Genomic DNA, 24,097 nt, shown 5'->3' on the forward strand with positions numbered 1-24,097 from the left:
TCATGTATTTTTAAAAGTTAATTACCATTGCTATTTCACAAATGACAAATGTTTGACATAGTGCTGTTGTTTTTCAATTTCAGAAATGGCTGAGCACCACAATGCTAAGCAGGTGCTTGCTATTGCACGTGACCTCGTTTACAGACTGCAGAATCTCATTGAAAACAAGTGACATTTTGAAGGAGTCTACCAAACAGTCTTATGACTTAAAAGTAAAACTTTTATGCCAAAGGAAATAAAAAGGGGAAGATATGGGACCCTTTTTGAGTCAAAGTAAACACTAGACAAAAATAGAAATCCATATATTATCTGGCCAAACTGAATGAATCAGCTATACCAAAAAATGGCCATTTACATATGTTTACATCATTTAGTTTGGAAGAAAAATCACAGCCTTATCAGAATTGCTACATGAATAATATATTTGTCCTTAGAAAAGACATATGTTCATGCAGTTGCATAATTTATCTTAAAGTTATGTATGTATTTTTTTCTTCTACCCAAAAATGGCATATTTGATATTTTGGTGAAAGTCCGGTTCTGTTTTGAAGTTAATACCAACTAAAGGCCAGAACCTGTTTATTCCATTTCTCATTTTCGTCCAGTGCATCATGTGTTGACTTTTACCTTTTTTCATCGCTTAAACTTTGAGCAATTAACTTTTTCCCAAAGTACAAATTTTATAATGAAAATAATTTTAAATTATGACCTATAGGGACAATTTATACCAGCTTTAGATTTCTTCTTTTGAAAAGAACTTTTACATTTCTTGACTTTTGTCAATTACAAAGTGGTGCTGGCAGTTGAAGGTGTAAAGTAGAAAAAAAAGTATGATGGACTGGCTTTAACAGTTTTAATTTATTGGTTTTTGTGGTATTCAGTTTTATCTATAAATCTTCAAAATACTTAACTTCAGAGGAATGTTCTCAAGATATATATAATTTAATGTCTATTATATTCTTCATGACCATTATATAGGTTGTAGATGTTTATCCTTCATTGATAGACATCTTTTCTCTAATTAGTTGTAACATTCAGTATTTGAAGATGGTTCATAAAAGTAATGTACAAATAGTGGAAAACATACAGTAATATGTAGGATATGAGCTTACAATGCAAAATAGAACCACTTGATAATTTGCCATTCTCAACTTGTAAAAATAGTCTTGGTATTTTAATTATGATCCATTTAATTCTCAATGGGAATATTTTAACTTTCATTTATGAAGATCTGTAACCCACAAATGTGCACGTTTTAAACAATAAACTTTTAATAATAAAACTTCAAAAGCACATTACTGCCACTCTTATTATGTAGATATTCATTTCTGTCAACATACTTAATATAAGCTATGATAAATTCTGTATAGTGATGTCTTGTGGTTTAGTGTTACAAATCTACAGTATATATTATTGTACATTCACGTAGTAGATTTTGGACTGTGATGTTATAAGTCGATAAGGAATCTAAACCTCACTTAATTAGTACCACCAGCGTGTACGCTGGCGGTACTCATGGTTTTAGTCCCGACCCGTCTCGTCCGGCTCCGCCGGCTCCGCCGGCTCTGCCGGCTCCGTTGGCTCCGCCGGCTCCGCCGGCTCCGTAAGCTCCGCCGGCTCCGCGTACTGGCGCCGGATACAAGTCACCGTTACCGCTTCTCCTCCTAGACCGCAAGGACCCCTGTCCCCATCTCTTGGATTTAGGTCACATATAACCTCAACTTGAACCCCCAGGTTTTTTTGTCTCAGTCGGTACATTGACCTGGGCGTGACGCTCCTTGAAATGCACCCTTGTCAAAATTTTTGAAAATTCAATGCCAATTATCTACCCTACGGAAGGAATTATGGGAAAATTTTCTACAGACGGCTTTCCAAAAGTCATATGTGTAGATTTCAAATATGCCCTTGGATTTGACCTTTGACCTTTATTTCAAGGTCAAACGGGCCAAAATTTTCAAAAAAATGAAATTTTTTATGAAAAAAAATATTATTTGCACTGTTATTCAGACACTACACAGACTTAACCAATAATTATATTGGAAAGTGTTACCCTTTGGGTCATCTTTCATCTCTGTGAATTTGGGGTCAATCGGTGCATTTTCACAGGAGTAGCGGCCATAAAATACCGAAAATGAAAACTGTCTCTAATTCGGGAACCGTTAATGCTAGCGACCCGTTCTTTTTTGCATTTTGTAGAGCATGTAAAGCCCAACACTGAGAGTGGTCTCCGTTTTTTTTGTATTTCATACGGTTTTCGTGTTATGCTGTATTAAAAAGTACTTTGTGGTGGCACATTTTTGTAACTCAGAATTGTAACATTTAGTCCCTTATATCTCCAAAACTGGCAGAGATAGGTCAATAGTTATTATTTAAGTTGAATAGGAAGTCATTTACTTGCAATCTAGATGTGAGCTTGAAATTGACCTTTGACCTACTTTTCACCATGAATTGAACTTTGCCAATTTTTGTTCCCTTTAATCTCCAAAACTGGCAGAGATAGGTCCATAGTCACTATTAAACTTGAATAGGAAGTCACATACTGGCAATTAATCAGTGACCTTAAAATTGACCTTTGACCTACTTTTCACCATGAATTGAACTTTGCCAATTTTTGTTCCCTTTAATCTCCAAAACTGGCAGAGATAGGTCCATAGTTACTATTGAACTTAAATAGGAAGTCATGAACTGGCAATTTACTGTGACCTTTAAATTGACCTTTGACCTTCCTTTTACTATGAACTGAACTTAGCAAATTTTCGTTCACCTTTATCTTCAAAACTGACAGATAGGTCCATAGTTACTATTGAACTTGAAAAGGAAGTAATACACTAGCAATCTGTGACCTTGAAATTGACCTTTGACCTACTTTTTATGATGAACTGCTTTTTGCATGTTTTCTGGCCTTTAAATCTGCAAAATTGGCAAAGAAATGTCCATGGTTGCTATTGAACTTGAATAGAAATTCATATACTATGATATTGAAATTGACCTTTGACCTACTTTTTCACCATGAACTGAGCTTTGCATATTTTCTTGCCTCTCATATCTTTAAATCTAGCAGAGATGTGCCCATTGTTTCCCCTGGGTTTTCTCTTTTGTCAGCATATATGCACCATTGACAACACATTTCAAGGAAAACCAATAGGCCTTTTGTCTAGAGAATACAGTAGTGAGCAAGGGTAGGAAAATGCAAGTCAATTTGAAAATCTGCTTGATTGTATCATTTTTAGTTATATTTTTTGCATATTTTGAGAACTCTTGTTGATTGCATCTTATAGAGCTTGTCAAACACCAGACTGGTGATGGTGTCCCTTTTAGGAGGGGGGGGGGGGTCCATACGAATGCGCTTACTCCAGCTGGTGGTACAATATCTGGAGGCGGTATCGCCTCTCTGATCCTCTAGTTTTTAAGTGAATTAAAACATGGTTTTATTGAAAGGAGGAATAAAGGAAGAAAATGTATAATTTCTGTAATGTAGAAGGGCAATATAATATATAAATATTGTTGATGTTTGATATGTAAACCACATATGGTATTGTATTTTTTGTCAGCAAGGTGCTGTTTAGTTCATTGGTGCATTTAAAAATTTATTTTTTTGGAAAATTATGTTATTTATATTTTTTATGTGTATCTGTATTTTGTAATCCCGAGTTTTAACTACTGCGTTGGGCTACCTTCTTCATTTTTAAAAGTCCACTCCTTTTGTCTGAACTTCAACGGCAATTGATTGAAGATTGCAGTTCTATAGAACCATGAAATACAGCATACTAGATGCCCAGTTGTAATTGGTGCAATAAACTGCAGTGTGTGGAGATAAAAATGAAGAAACTGGCACGCCGCAGACTTGTAGCTCAGGGTATGTTTTATGTAATATATAAAATGTTGTCTTCACACTTGTCATTCAACATCAGTCGGTGCAAAGTTGAGATATGCATTATTCTCAACCTTTCTACCAATAAAATTTTCAAAAACATGAAATTGTGACAAATCTAGTTATTGGAAGTACGTGCAATATCTTACACAGATTATACCAAATTGCTATCTGCATGTCAATGTAGATATGATGTTCCATGTCTTTTAGAAGAACACGAGCCTCTGTAGGAATGTAAACATACAGTGCTGCTATTAAAACATGAAAAGCGAATGGTTTTGTTTTATTTCATTGAAAACATGAATCAAGTTTCCATATGCTGTAATACAATTTCTCTACAAAATAAGAGCTCCGTTGCACTCTAAAAAGAGTTCAAGTACACAAATCCAGACACTGCTATTCTTTGTTCCATTAAAGTTATCTTCAGAAAGTTTCACTTCCTCAACTCTTAGAGCTGTATGACTTATGTACATTTTAATTCTTATACATATTTCAATCTAGGTAAATTGCCTCCATCCTAAAGTTCACCTTTTCCAAGTACATTAAATTGAATCACTATTTTGTCTCTGATGGAAAAAGTAACAGGTTGTGCTTGAGACACTGTCTAACATAGCACAGGTACAATAATTCAATGAAATGACCATAGTTGCCTCCATCAACATGTTTGATGAAGAAATAATTTAAAGTATAACTGCTGACAAAAATGCAAAGACGGTAACAACTCATCTATGTAAATAGACTTTCCCCTGATTTTCTTTGAAAAATAAGCTATTTGTTTCACTTATAATTCTACAGACTTACAATCTAAAGAGAGAAAACTGAGCTACTACTATTTTTTTGATATTCACACAACATCATTTAAAGTGAAAGATGATTAACATTTCCATTATCTTTAGCATGACTTGGTTTATAACACTATCCGTGTTCATTAAAATATTCCCAATGCAATAGATGAAACCAAGATGATTTTATTCTGTGTAACAAGTCTTACTTTAATAAGTAAATCTCAACTGCATATGGGTCAGAATGGCTCTGCCTAGCAGAACAGGACAGGACAAAACAATCTTACAATCCTAAAATATTCATCACAGTATCTCCCTATCGAGTCATGCACTTGTAGAAGTTTCATGCCTCTTGCAATAAATAAAAGATCCCATTTTATATTTCAAAATAGTACAATAAACAATCACTTTACATGCCACACTGGCACCATGATATAAAACTACTGTCCAGACTAGTTCATTTAAAATGTTACTGAAAAATTGACAATGAAACACAATGACATTTAAGGTGCTGACTATTTATAAGGACTTCTATTTTGATGAACAAATTGAAGAATAACTTTAGGGAAGAAGTTTATCTTTTAAGCCTTATCAATCAAGAAGCCAGCTAACAGAGAGTACAGACAGCTTATTTCTGCTTAAATATTAGGAAAAAATAACCTGTGCACTAAACAACTTTACCTGTAAGAAAATTCTGCATGTGCCACCAAGGAATTTAAAGGAAAGGAATTTTTTCATCAATAGATTGTTGAAAAAAATATGGAATAATTGAATCTGGCCCAGTTTGACCTGCATTTTAGGACAATGAAAAAACACAGAGTGAAGCAAAACCAGTTAATTTTGTAACAAGAAATATGCACATTTCTGACTTGCGTGCAGATGATGGCAATATGTACTAACAAAACTGTCCGTACATAAAATATGACTAAAGAAAATTTATATTTTCTCCTCCAACACTATACTTCCACATAAATTAAACAACATACATTCTTTGTGCTCCCACACTCAGACATTTGTGCAAATGCCAGAAGTGTATAATAATTATGCAGCATTGGGTGTTAATTCTGGGATGTTGTTGCCACAGCAATGGTCGTGGGAGGATGAGAAGATCCAGATGTTGATACCACATTGGCAACAAATACTGGTTTCACCATGGGTTGACCAGCAACCACAGGTGTTTGCAACTGCAAAGGGGATTGCAACCCCATGATGGGAATGTGGGTCTTAAACAATGTGTGATTCATCAAATGGTTCTGCTGTAAAGGTAACGAAGACATCATGGTGACGGGGATGACCGTCTGCGTCATTCCAGGTGACAACTGGGCAATTGATGACATGACTGGATGAAGGGCGGACACCTGTGACACTGAATTGACTCCTGGTATCACTGGCACAGCCGGGCTGTTATTATTGGTTGTTGTTGACGCTTGTGACACTGTGGAGGAAATGACGTGGGGCACAGTAGTGGCCATGGGAAATGGCGTCCTAGCAATGGCCTGCGTCAAGGCTGTAAGGGCAGACAGTTGTGTGCCATGAGGAACAGGGTGCACCACTGACGCATTCAACGGTGCAGTGATGATATTTTTGACTACAGACACATGTTGAGCCGCAGGCTGCTGGTTTGAGGATCCTGTGATGGCTGCCTGAGGCTGACTATTCGACACTGCTGCCACCGAGGTTGCAGCTGGTGCTGTAACACTGGTAGCTGTACTCGTTCCCGTTACAACAGATACTGTTCTAGCTGTTGATGAGGTTCCAGCACTAATATTACTACTACTGCTTAAAACTGGGAGTTCCACTGTGGACGTTGGAGTCAGTAATACAGGTAATTGTTTAGTGGTTATGACATTGAAAGGACTGGACGAAGGACGTGTGCTCGTAGTCACTACATTGCGTAACACTGACACATGTGGAATTCCCTGTGAGCTGACAATTGTCTGTCGTACATGTGGCATTCCTACAGGTCGTATCATCTGCGGTGGGGCTCGCAAGCTGTTAGACAGCACACTACCAGTTGTGGGCATCACTGAAATGGAAATAACAATGATTAACAGAGTTTTGTTTTACTTTTAGTCTGAAATTTTTATGTGTTACATGAAAACAATTTGACAAAATTCGGCAAATTGATTTTAAACAAGGGTGAAAAAGTTTGTAAATTTTTTCCAAATATTTATTGGAAATTTATTTGTGTTACCCTGAGCTTTAATTCAAAAGTGTTCCAGCTTCTTCATTTTCAAATCTCCATATATACATGCTTATCAGACTCGGACTAAGTTTACTTTTTACCAATAACAGTGCCAGTGGAAATCGTGCAAGACAGTCTAAAACGAGGCTTTCAGCAATGCGTGACATCATACAATAGTACAAAATGTTCGAGAATCCATGAGATTAACTTTTCAGCAATAAGGGTGAAACTTGATGTGCTGGGAATGGCATCTTTGAAAGCAATACATATGTGGCACACAAAACATGAAGAATTTGTACTGTTGTGCAATGAAAATAACCACATTGAACTTTTGGAAGTTTTTTTGTCATTGCTGGAATGCATTCTGTATTTTGGTTTTATTTCTGACCTCACTCTCCTCCAAATCTCATAAAATCAGACTTGATTTAAACCTATGTTGTCAAACTTTGGACTCGTAAGATTTCCATTTAATGATATGAGGATGTGGTTCCATAAAAGGGCAAGTGACACAGTAGATAAGCCCACTGAGTGGTGCCACCACAGAGACCAGAGTAAGTTTGAGCAGGTTGTCTTAACATGCAGATAGATGGCCAAACATAAATCATGTTACCACTGGCATTTTTGAGGAATGTGCATATTAAGCCTTTATTTGCTACTAACATGACTGTACAGAGACAATCTCTTTGATAGCTGCCATGTCTACAACATATCTCTGCTTATATGAGCCCAGTGTCACAATGTCTACATGCTTTTCAAAGGTAAACATCAGACACAAAGAAAAGTGTTTACCATGGGTTGAAATAATCCTCTGCAACTGTGAATGTTGCTGCTGCTGCTGCTGTTGGTGGTGTTGCTGTAATGCTGTCAGAGCCTTCTGCTGCTGCTGTAACTGAACTCTGTGAGTGATTGCCTGATGCAAGATCTGGGTAACCGGAGTCTTTGTGATTCCTTGGGGTTTTCCAGCTGGAGTAATGGTTGATATCACAGTTGATCCTTTGACTGAGGTTGACACAGCTTGAGCTGTTGTTACAGGCGCTGCTGCTGCTGTGGTGGTGGTGGGCGGTGACACTGCTACTGCTGCTATTGAATTAGGCACCACCTGAACAGGAGCCCTTTTAACTGCAAAAAGTAAAAATTATGTATTAGTTTATCCTGATACTAAATACAGGCATACATAAGAAATGAAGAAAGTCGGTATGTTGCAAACTTTGAATAAAAATACATCTTGCTCCCTGACATTGTAAGACAACAGTTAAAGAGTGCCACTGAATTTAATATAATATCAACATCACACCAGGGGAAGTCTAACAGTATGTAGTACAAAGTCTTAAGAAAGCATCAACAGTAGTCTTCTGAAAGGTGAGGCCACTATGTTTACAAATTTTTTTGTGTGAGCTCACAGGAAGAAGCAGTGCAAACACAACTTATCCCAACTAAACATCATTTTCCTACTGCAGTTGAAGTCAAACATAATACTCACTTATACTAAGAGTTTGTCCACTAGGTATCTGAACTGTAGTGGTTGTTAACTTGTCTGCAGCCTCCTCTTCCTCTTCTTCATCACTCAGAACTTGACTAGCTGTTTCTGTCAGTGGCAGCACAAATATCAAAAGAGGCTACTTTTCATTTGCTATTACTTTCTTATAGCAATTCACATTCTAAATTTTGTTAATAACCATTTCTCTCCGTAATTCCATCCTTATTTTGAATCTTTCACTATTCTGGATCTTTCATACATTTTACAGTAACTGGCATGGCAGTAAACAGCAGCGCTCCTCTGCTGGATGCTGCCTTTAAAATCAATACGTAATCTAGGAATCAAACTTACTTTATTAACTTGGAAACACGACAACTCACCAGTGGCTGTAGATGTAGAATTAGTTTCCTGATCTTCTGTGGTTATCCAGTGGTTCATGTCTACCTCTATGTTCATCTGGTGAAGATCTCTTTTTAGTGTGGCTATTCGCTCTTGAGCAATTATTTTTTCTTTGGCTAGCCGCTGCATTTCTTGCTCATGAGCTTTCTCCTTCCTTTTCAGGGTCTATGAATATCAACAAACAAATGAACATTTGTATTTATGTATGTTTCTCAAAAAACTATGAATAACGACAAACAAAAGGACATTTGTATTTATGCATGTTTCTCAAAGAAACATCACTTATTGTTTTATCATTACTGCCAAAGATAAACCAACTGAGTTGGGAAAGGTCGGAAAAACTCAGTTTATATAGGAACAAGTATTAATTTTTAAATCCTGTACACATAAAAACTACATGTGTAATTTAGAAGGCCAATTCTAATTTAAAAAATATCAGTTACATTCAGACCATTGAATCTTAATACTAAATGGATTAATTTTTACTTCAGCCAAGGTTATATATTCACTTCCATTTGTCTGTTATTCTGTTTATCACAAGCATAACTCAAAAAGTTATGGGTGGATTTTGATGAAATTTTCAGGATAGGTCAGAAATAGGCTTATTAAAACTTTGGTGGCGTTGATCTATTGTGCAATGTAAGTAGTCTCAACTACCACAATTTATCAGTCTAAAGTCCTTGGTGGAGGTCTCTGTACTCTGTGAGTGCCTTTAAAGTTTCAAATATCATGCCAGATTAAGTTGATCTAAGTTGATTAACTAGAACTTAAAAAATAGTTCAAACTTAAAGTCACATCTGGGCTTGCCATAAATGATTTCCTATATGTTAAACTGAAACTATGGGTGTATCTCATCTTGTTTAGGTGACAGTGTAACCATCTTAATTCTCTAACACGCCTCCTTGAGTAGCAAGGGGGTTATTAACTCTTGTATATGCTCGGTTTAATTACCCCCCAGCAGCTTGAGGCAACACGTCAGACATTTAAGCCGTTTACAGTGATTGCACTAAGGGAGAATCTGTGCGGCAGTTACATCGATCCAGTTAGTACGATGAGTCTATGATCTGAATGTTCCCTAAGACCCAAGAAAAATTAGGGGAAAAAGCACATTTCATCGTTAAAAAAAAGGGCATGGGTCAAATTCAGAAATGAAAATAATACATAACAAAGAATTAAACAAAATTAAATTAAACTGTTAAATTTACTCTTTGCTGGCTCAAAAGCATTTTTAAAAAATCTGACGGGTTTAAACATGTCCTTCTTTGTTGCAGATTTTAATATCTATTATAAGTGTTCATATATTACTATATAATCAAATAAAATGATTTACAGGGTCAAAGGAACAGATAACTAAAAAAAAAAAAAAAAAAAACCCTGAAACTTTCTTGTGGCAGCAGCTGAATACTTAAATCCAAAGATATGAATGTTATGGATATTCACATTACTCCATAAAACATGAATTAAAATGCAGCCAATTTTATGAGATGGGCAAGCAAGGGCTTAGCAAACATACCTTTAATTTTGGCTTCCTGTTTTTCATTCTCAAATTATGCTCTATGCAACATTGTAACTTAATTAATACCTTGACTTCAATACAGACGCTCTAGGTAGTCACTCTAATGATTGTAATTACAGCTTAGTTGGAAAACCTGCCCATTATCTTTTCCATGTCTCCTTAATGAGTTATTTACTGTGTGAGCCGAACCCTTGCTGTATACGTTGATACCAACCCCTATTTTATATGTATCAACTGGTATTTATGAACTATATTTACAATGAGCTATATATGTCTGTCTAAAACACTCCAAACAAATGCCTGAAATGATTAATAGTAAAAATTTGAAAATAAATTGAAATACTAAATGATTTCTAAATATTTAGGTCAAATTGTTATTTCAACCAATTAATGTGTAAATATTTCAACCAATGTCACACTCTGCTATAAAAGTCTAGATATCTACCTGTATGTATCTTAGAGCACTCCTGAGGATACTTAAATTGGAAGTCTTTTTCTCATCTATGTTTGGCAACTGCCCTTTCAAAGTCTCAAAGCATTCTTTCAAATGAGCCCTCCTGAAAAAATAATCTAAGTTTTTAAACTCTGTTTTTTTTTTCAACAAACAGAAAAAATGAGTTCTGAATCTTGAGCTATATTTTAGTCCTGTAAGTAACCCATCAGATTTCATTTGGATCACACTATATGCTCACGAGGAAAAGTTAAGTTGTAGCTTATATACCAAAGACATAAAAACATTTTGTCACAAAAAATTAAAAACGATGTTTAAAACCTGTGATAATAAAAACAACAGGTAATGTTTTTCTTCATATTTAGAAGCTTGTAGCATGATTTCTCTTAATGGCAGTATTTCACAAGTGTAAAGATGAGTGCTTCTTTAGGGCACCGCAAAATGAAATGAATTTGTTAACCTCACTTTGGTGTAGAACACTTTTGTTGTGATATTCACTTCTTGTAATGTAAGGGATCAAATTTCTATTGCTCTCATACTGGGGGCATTTAGAGGGAAAATTAATTCCATTTTCCACTTCTCTGAAATCACAGAGTGTGCATAATCTTTCAGTTTCCAGAACAGGATGAGGTAAGGTGGGCTCTTCAGTTTCAGTTATCTAAGACCAAACGTGATGGTTGCATAAACATTACATTAAAATTGGGACAAAAATGTGACATCCACCTCACCCAGCATATTTTAATTATCACCGATGTACACTCCACGAAGAATGGCAATGGACATCTTTTTTCCATCTTGACAGAACACAAAACACTCTTTCATGCGTTGTTAATTTTCACAAAATGCTTTACAGATCTTCGTATCAGGAAATGTAATGATCACACAAGAAAAACAATATAACAACACGTGGACATGGCAGCACGTGTGGCCTTTATGAATAAATAACTGACGAATGGTTCGCGTGCACTGCCGCTACATTAAAATAGTTCCTCGTATTTACCTATTTTTCTCCAATTTATTGTGCACTTCTCTTGTGCCAGCTCTGAAATTTAGAAAAAACACACAATCGTTACACCATAAACTGTATTTACAACATCAAATTATCGTTGTGGATTCGTTTTCTCATACTTCAGCATGAAACCAAAGCCAAAAATAGACAATACAAATTTACATATCGAACACTTACCCGCCCGCTCGCCGCTTCTCTTTGCCATCTTCCGAAGGACTATGTATGGAGTTTTCCCCATAATCGGAGCCGCCAGAATTATCTGCGTTAGGTTGAGAGTTTGGAGACTTTGCATACTGATGGAATTCTTTGCTTGATTCGTTTTCTGAAAGAAGACGTGTCCTCGACCTAATTACTTATGCCAGTTGTTTATGAACAGTAAATTAGGTCATGCATTTTACACCACGCATACAGATCAATTGTAAACAATCTCGCCTTTAGTTTCTTACTTAACTATCCTATAGCTATCGCTGTAAATTCAACAGCATGTTTAACTTGTAAAAACGTACTAAATATCGTTCTAATACTTCAAACATCTCCAGCGTGCGTGGACTACATACCACGTGCATTAGTATTTGATCGCCACTCCAAATATTCTGCTGCCTCCAGGAGAGTCTCCAGACTCATCTTCCCTTCTTTAGGCGTTTGTGCTTAAACCTAATACTCCTAGGTATCCCGGGTAACTTTAGGATGAAAAACCGATAAAAATTGAGTTGATTAATACCCGTTTTTTCAGCCTTTAAGAAAAGGCAAGACGGTCAAAAATACAAAGCTACGCGAAGGTGATCATCCCACGTGGGATATGATTGGCACCTGTCAAATTCTGACCAATAGAAGCATGACAACATACGTCATCACACACCACGTTGGAAATCACATGTTATGTTTTGGCTGTTCCAAACAAATGCTTACACCCATTTGTTCAAGTCACTTGTTATTTGTATATGTCATATAGACTCTTTTACAAGTTTTCTATCTTCGGATGTGTTCAGCAATTCTTACAAAAGCTGGTTGTAATAGTTGCTTCTCAGACTGCCCTTACAACTTTAATTACTTAATTTTCGATTTAGGGTGGGCGTGGCACAAGTGTATCTAACTAACGCTTGAAATCGCGAGAGAATTGGAGACCACGATAGTTGTCAGTCAATGATGGCGGTGCAGGTGGAAAGTGTAACATAGGTACGCAAAATGTGTCCCCTTAGATCAGACTGAGTGGAAAGCAAAAGCCGTTTCTATTCCGACTAGTGTAAGTGTGAAGTTTTATACGCTTAGCATGTTTACATGTTGCATTTGCTAGAAAACAAAAGATGATTTGAGAAAATCTGTTCTGTTTATTTCCACTGGGCATTACTAGAGTCCAATAACTAATATTAGATTCTTTTACGTTATTAATTACTAGAACTTAGAAGTAATAGGGCATCCAACATCGAGACATTTAAAACTACTTACGTGTACTACATACACAGACAATGCAGTCATGGGCAACTCTTTTTGTCACCAAGTAATGATTTCATCATTTATATGAGCCACGTTGTTCCGAGTGATACTGATAGTGATACAGTGATAACAACTTTTGGTTTGTACTTCATTTTTTGTTTTTGAAGATATTTTGTGAGTCTGCCTTCGTCTCTGAGAAAGGACAGAGTTGTGCATATTTCAATAACTGGCAAGTACATTTGCAGTAGGCGTTTTGCTTCAAAGCGTGGGGATTGTTTCAAATATTTGCACTTTTGAAGATAAAGTGTGTTATCTCGTCCTGGCAATCCCTTATAATCTCATGTTTGATACAGTACAATTGGAACTAGAATGATAGGGGATTATCAGTGCCACTACTTTGTGCTAGATGGCAGTACTATGGTGGGACTTCAGTTGCTCCCCTTAATGACATCACTTTACTTTTAACCAAAACTTCAAAAATAAACCATCATCTACAGAATATTTTTAAAAAATACAATGGTCATGAATTACTCTTTTAATATTCTAGGTACAATCCAACAATGGCGATGATAACACCTTATGAGAATGCCAAAGGATTTGTGCTGGGCCGTCCTCCGCTGGTTGTGTTTATGGTCTGTTTAGCAGCATTTGCTGTGGTTTTACTTTCTCTGGCAGTGTACATGAAGACAAATGAAGTAGAAAATACAGATGTTCAAATAGTAAGTAATCTCATCTGAACAGAAATCTTTTAGAAATCTTTTCTCTGATAAAGCAAAAACATTGGTTATCGGGCCACTTGTGCATCAAGTAAAGTTAATAAATTTAACTTTCTAATCTGAACACAATAACAGTTATTGTCTTCAGATTAGAAAGTTAAATTTTTTACCCTGCTTCTTTATGTAATTTTCTTATATTTGTTCAATAGTTTGGTACAATTTCTTAAATGGTTCTTTTTCTTGTCAGATTGCTTGGATAACAAATAAATCAGTAGAGTTGACCCTTGGGTAACAAATCTTTTCCTTGACTCTTATTTGGGAACAAATGACCACAAACTGAGATATTTGAAATCAGGCTTAGGTTAAGCCATCTACTCTGGTTCCCATTTGATTTGGCTGTGTTGTATTGCTTGGTGCAATCAGGATCATTAACACAATCCAGATGCTTCTCTATTTTACTCTTTGTTTTGACACCATTTGACATACTGGTACACTTCAACCCAGAGCACCATCACCAGCTTTTCACTATCTTGGTATCTATAATAAGGCTTATCTAATGCTGTATTATGCAAAATAATAATAATAATAATAATAATAATAATAATAATAATACATTTTTTATAAAAAGCTAAGGACAAACAATATTCATGGTATGCATATATGAACACTGCTCAATGGAAACGTGATTGCAGGAGTTGGTGCACAAGTTCATTGGCATTCCCCGAAAGTAGTGTATGTAAGCCAACTAAAAAAAACCAGCTTTAACTTACAAAAACCAACTTTAAAAAGTACCACCAGCATGAGTGCAATGTGCCAGATGACCAAGTATTAACATTAGACAAATTTGGATAAATTACAGTAACGTATGTTATATAGTGACAGTAAGGGGGCATTCCCATAGATTTTAGATTGATCTATCCCCATGGGGAGTCTCACTAGATTACTGTCAGTTAATCTGGTTTAATACCCCATTCACACGACAGTTGCAAAAATGCGCATTTCTGTAATCCGAATTTTTCGTGAGGAATTCGATTCGGTATTGCGTTCACACACGCTAAGCGAAACAGAATCACACGTTGAAAATTTCAGGTTTAACTTCCTGTTTTGAACACTCGTGCATGGGCCGCACTGGAAATCTTAAAATACCAACAAAAATTTGTGACGACAAATGCAACTCAAAAGACATTCCAGCATTCTTGAGAAGTATAAGATGGCAAAATAAGTTTATGTTTCCTCATGTTGTAGTGAGTGGTGACCTTCAAATATACGTTTGGTGCAATCGCTAATGTAATAAACAAGCGTTCATAGATACCCGTACTTATCTGCACACATGCGCAGTAAGGTCTGTACAGGTGTCGATTCCGGTAAGTTATTCGGATCGCGCTTAGAAATCCACCTCGCTTGCAGGATTTTGAAAATTCGCATTACAGAAATCCTCTTACGTTCACACTACTGCATTTATTCGAATTGTGACCTAATTCGCAACTTATCCGGATAACTGAGCGTAGTGTGAATGGGGTATTAATGTCTGTCCCGCCTACTACAAGCTGTAAGGGGGTAATTAACTTTTGTGCCCACTCAGCTGACAGCTATTTAGAGTGAACCCCTAGGGAGTTAGGTTGATCTAGTTGGATCGATCTAATCTCTGGGAATGGGGTCTAAGATTTTCATTTGGTAATAAAGAGACCAAGCAAAGTCTTTTTTTCCCTCAAGTCACTGAATGCAGTTACACTACACCGAAAAAGTGGATATTGTCATTAATACAACTTTACCCTTTACCAACAAAAACAAGTGTATAGTGATCATCATGGTGTTAGTGGCAGATCTTTTGTATTGCACAATCTTGCTAAGGTTCATTTGGTAATGCAGACACTAATATAGCAAAGTAACAACTGTTTTCTGACATTTTTTAAATTTTTTCATTAATACCAATGCAAATTTGTTGAAAAAAAATATTGAATGATAGATTTATACTGGAGACAACAAAATGATTACTGCTACTGTGCAAAAGTTTTGATCAGGTACATGTATCTGTGCTGCATTATAGGGGGAAAAGAGAAGAAAGGAAGTGATGTCAGTGTCATGTCACCCAATAGAATTGAAGAGCAGACTAAATTTCAGCAGGTGCTCAAAATAGACACAGTTTACCAGTCAAACACATTAAATTATAAAATTTAGTATAGAACGTGTCTCTGTTGGTAAACTGGGAATGTGTGCAAAAACATTTATTATAAAATTATTGATAAAGCATTTCTGCAATCTGTTGGATAAAATGCAACAGAACATATGAAAAATGCTTTTAAAACACCCTTAGGGTTTTATAATGTTATACCCCCATTTCAACACAGCAAAGTTTTTCTGGCACAGCCTACATTATGCTGGCATATTTCTTGGGGCCAGTGCTAATGTGTGCAGACTGCATATATTTATTTAGCTTCAGTTGTCAGTGCACATAGTTAACTTGAATATTGATAAACCTGGTACCATGAAAAATACCAGTAGAGTATATGGCTAATATCATTTAAGTGTCTGTTTCAGCTGCGCCTCTGGCTTTAAGTTGGTTGTTCAAAGTCAAAGAGGTCAACTGAAGACAGAAAGTGAAGCTTATAATACATTCACATTACACATTTCAGTCATTTCATCAAATAGTGCACATAATGCTTTTAAAGAAACAAACAGTAGACAAACAGATATAAATATAAACCACAGCACAAAAGTTAGGGATACTTGATAGATGGTTTGATAAAATAATGACACACAATTTCTGTTTTCAGAATTGGAACACATTCCTCAAAAATTTTGCTGAAAATGATTTTTGCATGGATGAAAACTTCACAGTCCCAACAACAGAACCCACACCAGTAGCCAACTCCCTTTCATCACCTAACAATTCACCAGAAAGGACTAGGTAAGGAAAATATAATGTGTTGGACCCCAGCTATTCCAAGGGTGATAAAACATCTACATGTATAATATGATTGATGTGGCACTGCTGGCATTGGTGTCTTTTCTGCCTTTTTGAAAAGATGGAGGTGGACTACTACAGACTGAGAGATTATGAGAAATACATTAAGAATTTTGGTAAAGGAGAAAGAGAACTTTTTCAGGACTTCCTTAAACTTGAAAGTTTTAATGAGCCTTAAATGTCCACGGTCACAAAAATTCATAGCTACTTAGTTGGTGATCTATAAAGTATTTAAGTAGAACTACAATTGTTTTGATTGCAAGATTTTTCATTGAAGTCTTTACATAACTGTGGCCAATGGTACAATCATTGTTTGTTTGAAATTTGACCTGTAAGTTTGCTTGTAAAATTCTATATTCCGTAATTGCAATTTTATGGTTTACTAGTTGGTCCAGCATTCAAAATACCACTCTTATTACTTTTCCATTATATGATACTGCCTTCCCCCACTTCCAGGCACCATAAGAAGTTTGCCTTTTAAAATAGAGGTTAACAATATCATTTTAGAAATTATTCTGTGGCCTTATGGTTGACTGTGTGGCCCACCATGGACTTCACAAGGTTTCACTACAATCACTCCAGATTACTAGCCACGTTGAGGGGGGAGGATTTGGGATTGAAAGGTACTTGAAGTTAAATTTTTTAAAAATGAAAACATTCATGCTTAATATGTGGATGTAAATTGCATGTATTTTGATTAAACACCAAGTTATTGACAATTATTAAGTTTACGCCATTATGTTTTTTGTTATAAAAATTAAAAGGGACTGAAAAAATTTGATTTGATGTGTTTGACTGTGAAGATGGCAAGCCTTGCAAATTACCTTCCAACAATATACAATATTATCTTACTTTTGTCTGTTGTTTTACAAGACAGTTTTGCTAGGCAATAGTCTTCTTTGTCTTATGGTAAACAAACCACAATTTATAGTTGCCTTTAATTTTGTAGCAGTTGAAGGTACTTTGATTTTATTTTAGGTCATTTAGTGTCTGAGGAAGTAAATGTGACATTTGAATTACCATTTGACTGGAACCTTACTAACTGCCACAGTGCACGGAAGTGCGATTCAGTCAGACTGCGCACTTGTGTGTATTTTCAAGCAACTGCTCAAGTCTTTCCTGGTTATAGGTGAGATCTTCAAATAGTTCCTCAGTTTTTGTGCATAGTTGTGAATTAGTTTTGGTTCAGATCATAATATCATATTTTTCCCATTAGTGGAAACCATGTTATGCTGATTTCTCCAAAGTAAGGCACAGAAAAATGTTATGCAACACCATCAAGACGAAACATCACTGTTAATCGGTTTTCTGTCTAGTTATGTATTATAATCATGCCTTTTGTATCCAATACCCAGCTGGTGGTACATACCTTGTAGGTGATATCATCTCTCTGATCTTCAAGGTTTCGAAAGCATTTCACCGGGGATGCTCATTAATTTGATGAATGCACATTTGTTCTTCAGGGCACCAGAGACGTGTATTCCTTTAAATGAATCAAGCCAAGGCCCCTATTCTCATATGACAAGTAGGAAGGACAATACTTTCTTTAGACATTTATGGTGCAGTCAGCATCCCAAAATAGAAGTGCAATATGAATGGGATCCAACTCTCAACATCATGCTGTCCATAGTAAGTATGTGTTATTATCCCCACAAAAAACTCATAAAGAAAAGAAAAAAAAATTGTTCAACTTGTCAAAAAAAAAAAAATTAACAGCTCACATTTTATTTACTCCATGTTATTTTGTATATTTCAGGGTGATAGATCAGTGATTAACTTGCACCTGATGCACACAAGTTACTTCCTATTTGTCATGGTCATCACAATCATGTGTTATGCTATAATTAAAGGGAAACCAAAAAATAAAACTATACAAGTAGTTAATGGAGGGTCAGTTTTGTAGGTGCCAGAGGGTAAGTATAACCAAATTAATATAGAGAAAAAAATTGAAAAGTCATTCATAAGTATTTTTTTTTCATAATTCAGTATGCACTGTTGGTAAACATGATTAGCAATCCTACACTGCCAAGTTTTCTAAAATTGCTCTTCTGAGACAAAATGGCTGCAGTTGTAATAAAACTTAATTTAAAGTGGACATTGGAAACCTGTTTAGTTAATATGTAAAGACTGCATACTTGTTGAGTTTTTGTGTCATTATCAGAATAGATAGGAACATCTTACATTACCCTTTGTCATAAAAAAATGATTTGTCGATTCCCATTTAAATATGGACACAGTAGCACATATCTATATAAACAGTTATTTTTAGCTGGATTGTTGAAAATGTGTGTACTATAATAGTACTATAATAGTACACACATTTTCAACAATCCAGCTAAAAATAACTGTCTACATACTGTTAGATATGTGCAACTGTGTCCGTATATAAATGGGAATAGTTATGTAAAACTTTTGCCACCACATGGTCTATGTGAGAATCTTAAATTTTATCACTGCTGATCTGGAACATGTAAGAAATATCATGAGGGATACTTGAATTTTATCCATTGCTTTTTTAAATAAAAGTATGTCACAATGTTTGTTTTTGCAGGAACTCTATGACATGTATAATAATTAACCATTTATGACCTACTAGAAATTGGCTTTACAAGCAGGGAATGTAATTGGCCAGGGACAAGCAGAGGAATTGGGTTTGAAGTTTTCTACAGGTCATCACTAGATGGAAGCTTGAAGTTGTGATAGTGGCATAGTTAGATGTTAAAGCACAAAGTAAGAGGCCATGAAATAAGAAGTACTTCAACATGGAATCCAGTTAGAGATATATTATAATTGCTTCATAAATAAATGCCAGTGACTGCCAAGCAGAAATGTGGTGTTTTATTCAATGTACCGGTGTACAAAGTTATAAACATATATGCCATACAGTTGTCTCAATACTGCATAATACTTGATGATTGTACTTACCAGTTTTTTGTAATGGTATTGCGCAGATCAAGATGTACCCTATACCAGTCTGGATCAAAGGAATATTGTTATCTACCAAAATGCAATGATATGTCTAGAAAAGTACCACACCACACAACTTCAGTGAATCAGCTGTCACTTCTCTACATGACGCATGAAGCCAGGTGTGGTGTAGAGGCTGACACTTAAGATTGGGTAGTTTGACACTTTTTTGTTTATGTCATTTTGTTCACGATCCTCAGTTTGTCATGACTTTTTGGAAGGCCTGCATTGCAGTGTTAATTAAATAATTCTCATGAAATTTGCAACACTTTATATCTTAAATTAGAATTGTATTTATGATTATATGTGATGTGATATGGTATCAAAATTGCACCTTTGTGTTGGAAAAAGAAGGGAAACGTTTGGCAGAATAAATGCATTGTTTGTGGCTATAATTGTATGATAATATACTGCTTATAAGTATAGTACTAGTACAAATCATTGTGGTCATTTAACTATCATTCAAATTAGTAACATAATGTTAACATGCATGTACATGTTTTGTGTAAACCATAAATATTTGTCTGTGAAAATCTGTTTTAAAATTGTGATTTAAGTTAAATTGTTTTGAGCATTTTAATAATTGGTCCCATGTAGTATCGGAGCAGCATTTATATTTCATTTACGGACAAAAATTACATCTCGTGTGTATTTGGTGTAAAAACATTACATTCAGTAATTATTCATTGTTGCATTTATTAAATTGTATGTCAGTAAGTGTGCTACACATCAAGTCACAGAGGATATATTCTGTGTGTTTCCAGTCTTTTTGTCTTTTTTGTGCTTATTTTTCTTCTTCTTTGTTTTTTTAGATGCATTCTCAGTTTTATTTTGCATCTCATTTGATTGGATATAATCACACTTTTGACTAGCTATATCTGCAGTGTTCTTTATATTACCATTATTCAGTACTGTCTCAGCAGAAACTGCAACTTCAAGAAACTTTGACAAGTCCTCAGAGCTGTAATAGAATGAAGTCAGACAAATTTATTCGTGTAAAACTTGGACAGATGATTGTCAGTGTTAAATGTAAAGGTAATCTGGTTTCAGAGTTACAAACTGAGGTCTTTTCATGCATAATATAATTGTATACAAATCCATTTTATGCTTTGAAAGTAATACAAAAATTAATACTATACCTGTCACTACTAGTGGACATTTTTCGTTTCTTTTTGCACATATTTGTTTTTACCTCATCATGGCTGTGCGACGTGGAAAACAATTTAAAATCTAAAGAGATGGAAAAAAAATAAACATTTTTTGTCATTATAAAAGTCAATGATTATATGAAAACCAGCTACATACAGCATATGTCCTATTGTTTTATCATACAGAGAACATTTAGCACTCACTTCACAGGTTCAAATTAAGATCCAAACATACCACTATCATCAGATGATTTGCTTTGTTCACTGGTTTGCACAAGGGTTTGAGTCTCTTCAATTGAACTGCAAAATTAAAATTTAATCGCTTGGTGTTCATAAACTGAATTGATTATAAAACATAAAAAGTAATAAATACATACAGTAATTTTGTTTTGAATAAATTTGAACAAATGTTGACTAAACTTCAGTATGTTTCAACTTTGATATTAGTGCGTTTTTCAGTGTCACTTACCAGCTCTGACACTGAAAAATGCAGAAAATATCGAGTAACTGATATGAAGTTGGTCAGCAACCCAGTGGATTTCATCAAACAAATGATTATAGCATTCCTTTCTAAACAATATTCAAAGCCAAGTACCATGTGACTAAGGCCCATGGGAATTCCCCTAATGAACATGCAAACTGCTGTGAAAAAAATGAGGGAAAAAGGAGTACAATATAAAATTTATGTAAAACAAGATTTCCATCGGAGCAACAACTGCTTCATGGATATGGCTTCAAGCAGGAAAATGCTACCTTCATCTGACAAGTGAACAGCCATACACACTTATGGATTGGTAAGCTTGCCACACAAAAAACTATAATACAAACATCTGCTTTGACAGGTCCAATGAGATTCCTGTGATTCAGTGTTTCACCTAGGGCTAAGTAAGAATTAGAATAGTGGTATTTTTATATACACATTTGCAGGTTTCTCTCTTTTTTTTTCAAATGTAGTTTGCTCTCAGAAAAAAAGGTGCATACAAAACTAAATTGAGCATGTAATATAAATAGCACTATATATTCTCAACAGTTATTTTCATTATTCTAATTTAACTTAATTGTTTATTCATTTGGGCAAACATTACCTAAAATTAGATACTCCATGACACCCAGTCATGTTGGTTCCATAAGTAAAATCCCCAAAAATGTCTTTTTCCAATGTTTCAAACAATTATTCTTACTCGTCCATTTAACTTCATCATAACCCAAAATGTACAAAGCCATTACAAACTCTTTCAAACACAAACTTACTCGTCAAGAACTTTTGACAGCTTCCCTGCTAGAAATGTTTTAAATTCTGGAGTTATTTCCAATCCCTGCACATCTGCACTTTCAACCCTATAAAACATTTAATCTCATATGAAATCCAACACTGACAAATCTCATGATAAATCAATATATATATAAACTTAATTTTCATAACAAAGATGCTGTTAACCCTATATCAATTCCTAAAGTTGTCACAAAAGCCTTACACTTTTTCCATTTTTGTTCTTGTAAAGGGTCCAGCTTGAAGTATTACATTTAGCTTTGTAATGCAAAATGTGATACAAGCCAATTACTGTTTTAATTCACTCAGAGCTGAAAATACAGTGTATTTACCCTCTGATATCACAGGGGCCTCTAGAATAAACCTGTAACAAAACTGAAATAGGGGCCCCTGTGAAATCTGAGGTTATCAATGTCTCCTGGTATAGTATGTATCTTCCGCACCCCTACCCACCAGTTAAATTGTGGCACAGCACCAGTGGTGGGTATAATTGTGAGGTTGAGCACCAGAAAATGTTTTTGGTCCATGCTTGACTTAATCTTTACAGCTATAAATTCATTATGTAACACAAACAGGGATATGTGCTAGTCAGCAACAGGTATGAAATAATTTTCACATCTGTATAATAATTCCCCTTGTGAACCACTAAATGCCCATGTAACGTGTAACCAACAGAACTGTTCAGACAAAGTGGGAAAACAGGACTTCTGTTTCACAAATAAAATTTGTTTGAGAGGAATGGTGAACAAAAAAAAAATGGTAGCATTTGAGATTGATGGTCAAATGCACCTTATCCAGCTAAGACCAGTTGCAGATTTTACTATCGAAGAAGTGGTTTTTGGCTTCAAATAGTCATTTTGTGAAATGGGCCCAAGAGGAGGCTTATATCCATAGCCAGAAAGACAACTCAACACCGGTGCTTTTCTCCATTTGTGGAGGAGTGTGGGTGTTCGTTTATAGAAAGCCAGATCTCATTCTGTTGACCTACACGCTATCTAGTCTCTTCCCACCTTGCTTTACTGTGTGATCTGCAAGCAGAAAAGATAAAATAACTCGCATAAGAATGAAATATTTTAACTAAACATCCAAGGATGGCACATAAACAGACATTACACCAAACAAGTAACATAAAAGTTATATTAATAAAAGAGTTGGTAACGTGATACATGACTTTGTTCGTTCGAGCCTATAAACGCCATTGGTGCTGATTTGTAAATCATTTTTACCATATAATTTTTTTGCTGAAAAAATATATATTGTTGAACTCACGATTGGATTTAACTACAGGGCGTATATCTACAACAGCGTCCTGTAAGCGACGCCTTTCATCTTCATCCGATTCCGTACTGGTGGTCGACATTTTGTTTACCTTCAGAACGAGGTAAGGGACTTTCCCGCGAAATCTCTTCCGAGTTCATACGCCACCAATATAGTACATTATCATCTGCAAGTTTTCAGTTTTGTCTGACGTGTTTGGGTTTGTTATAGTTCCTGACAAGACGGAACATTACTAGCGGTATCTTCATACCTCTAACAGTACTTTTTTGATTGCTTCATTACTGTTTAGTGATCGAAGTCACATGGCAGTTATAAAGTAGTACCTTTGTCGAGTAAAGACGAATACTTATTGTTAACGGCAGGAGAATATAACTGTTCTGTTTAGTGGAAAGATGAAGCTTTATATCTTGATATGGATACATTAGGATGACATCAACCAGTCTGTTTGCTGGCAAGAGCAGATAGGAGATCATTGCTGTATGAATTAGATTTCACTGATGAACAGCTTTCGACACGACCCGGCTGAACGTGATCGACCTCGGGAAGACGCAATATTAGCATCATGGCCAACTACAGTGGCCTAAGCAGGGCTCAATTGAGCTATGAATATCTGCACACAAATTCGTAAG

The 24,097-nt window shown here is 35.5% G+C and overlaps 5 protein-coding genes across 13 annotated transcripts in view; 3 read left to right on the forward strand and 2 right to left on the reverse strand.

Moving 5' to 3' along the window:
- Positions 1-4,144, forward strand: part of LOC106150923 (small G protein signaling modulator 2) — a 45,204-nt gene extending 41,060 nt beyond the window's left edge. For all 4 annotated transcript variants that reach the window (XM_087019066.1, XM_087019055.1, XM_087019074.1 and 1 more), the window contains one exon: positions 84-4,144. In XM_087019066.1, coding sequence (XP_086875192.1) covers positions 84-239 — 156 coding nt within the window. In that variant the 3' untranslated portion in view covers positions 240-4,144. The remainder of the gene's footprint in view (positions 1-83) is intronic.
- On the reverse strand, positions 4,126-12,504 carry LOC106150942 (uncharacterized). The gene is made up of 8 exons (XM_013523977.2): positions 12,248-12,504; positions 11,868-12,012; positions 11,682-11,723; positions 10,676-10,787; positions 8,696-8,879; positions 8,319-8,423; positions 7,628-7,957; positions 4,126-6,679 (listed from the first exon to the last, which is right to left on the reverse strand). The coding sequence occupies exons 1-8, from the start codon at positions 12,312-12,314 to the stop codon at positions 5,712-5,714; spliced, it is 1,953 nt and encodes a 650-aa protein (XP_013379431.2). The 5' UTR covers positions 12,315-12,504; the 3' UTR covers positions 4,126-5,711.
- Positions 12,505-12,744: 240 nt separating this feature from the next.
- Positions 12,745-20,917, forward strand: LOC106150938 (transmembrane protein 248). Of its 5 annotated transcripts, none has more exons than XM_013523970.2 (8): positions 12,745-12,933; positions 13,672-13,843; positions 16,615-16,748; positions 17,313-17,428; positions 17,784-17,934; positions 18,269-18,434; positions 18,562-18,718; positions 19,357-20,917. In XM_013523970.2, exons 2-7 carry the CDS (start codon positions 13,685-13,687, stop codon positions 18,706-18,708), a joined length of 873 nt encoding a protein of 290 aa, XP_013379424.1. In that variant the 5' UTR covers positions 12,745-12,933; positions 13,672-13,684; the 3' UTR covers positions 18,709-18,718; positions 19,357-20,917. The 5 variants fall into 5 exon arrangements, with proteins under 5 accessions (XP_013379424.1, XP_013379425.1, XP_086875282.1 ...); XM_013523971.2 differs by having other exon boundaries at positions 19,402-20,917; XM_013523973.2 differs by having other exon boundaries at positions 12,766-12,866.
- Positions 19,278-23,699, reverse strand: LOC106150940 (uncharacterized). Of its 2 annotated transcripts, XM_013523976.2 has the most exons (6): positions 23,460-23,699; positions 23,179-23,218; positions 22,172-22,258; positions 21,156-21,220; positions 20,912-21,002; positions 19,278-20,733 (listed from the first exon to the last, which is right to left on the reverse strand). In XM_013523976.2, the coding sequence occupies exons 1-6, from the start codon at positions 23,548-23,550 to the stop codon at positions 20,502-20,504; spliced, it is 606 nt and encodes a 201-aa protein (XP_013379430.2). In that variant the 5' UTR covers positions 23,551-23,699; the 3' UTR covers positions 19,278-20,501. The 2 variants fall into 2 exon arrangements, with proteins under 2 accessions (XP_013379430.2, XP_086875298.1); XM_087019172.1 differs by lacking the exon at positions 22,172-22,258.
- Positions 23,700-23,797: 98 nt separating this feature from the next.
- LOC106150936 (ATPase MORC2) overlaps positions 23,798-24,097 on the forward strand; it is a 31,518-nt gene continuing 31,218 nt past the window's right edge. Inside the window, exon 1 of the mRNA XM_013523964.2 lies at positions 23,798-24,092. Coding sequence (XP_013379418.1) covers positions 24,031-24,092 — 62 coding nt within the window. The 5' untranslated portion in view covers positions 23,798-24,030. The remainder of the gene's footprint in view (positions 24,093-24,097) is intronic.

This window comes from Lingula anatina, chromosome 1, assembly GCF_051362555.1.
Source record: "Lingula anatina isolate TDL-2025a chromosome 1, LinAna3.0, whole genome shotgun sequence".
NCBI lineage: Eukaryota > Metazoa > Brachiopoda > Lingulata > Lingulida > Lingulidae > Lingula > Lingula anatina.

Excerpts from the sequence above, each read along its gene's own strand:
- LOC106150938 (XM_013523970.2), top strand. The coding sequence starts at position 13,685 with ATGGCGATGATAACACCTTATGAGAATGCCAAAGGATTTGTGCTGGGC. Across the intron at positions 13,844-16,614 it reads AAAATACAGATGTTCAAATA|AATTGGAACACATTCCTCAA; the intron begins GTAAGTAATCTC and ends TTCTGTTTTCAG. Across the intron at positions 17,935-18,268 it reads CAAGTCTTTCCTGGTTATAG|GGCACCAGAGACGTGTATTC; the intron begins GTGAGATCTTCA and ends TTTGTTCTTCAG.
- LOC106150940 (XM_013523976.2), bottom strand. The coding sequence starts at position 23,550 with ATGTCGACCACCAGTACGGAATCGGATGAAGATGAAAGGCGTCGCTTA. Across the intron at positions 21,003-21,155 it reads CAAATCATCTGATGATAGTG|ATTTTAAATTGTTTTCCACG; the intron begins GTATGTTTGGAT and ends CCATCTCTTTAG. Across the intron at positions 20,734-20,911 it reads ATGTCCACTAGTAGTGACAG|CTCTGAGGACTTGTCAAAGT; the intron begins GTATAGTATTAA and ends ATTCTATTACAG.
- LOC106150942 (XM_013523977.2), bottom strand. The coding sequence starts at position 12,314 with ATGAGTCTGGAGACTCTCCTGGAGGCAGCAGAATATTTGGAGTGGCGA. Across the intron at positions 11,724-11,867 it reads GAGAAGCGGCGAGCGGGCGG|AGCTGGCACAAGAGAAGTGC; the intron begins GTAAGTGTTCGA and ends TCTAAATTTCAG. Across the intron at positions 6,680-7,627 it reads GAGGATTATTTCAACCCATG|TGATGCCCACAACTGGTAGT; the intron begins GTAAACACTTTT and ends TTTCCATTTCAG.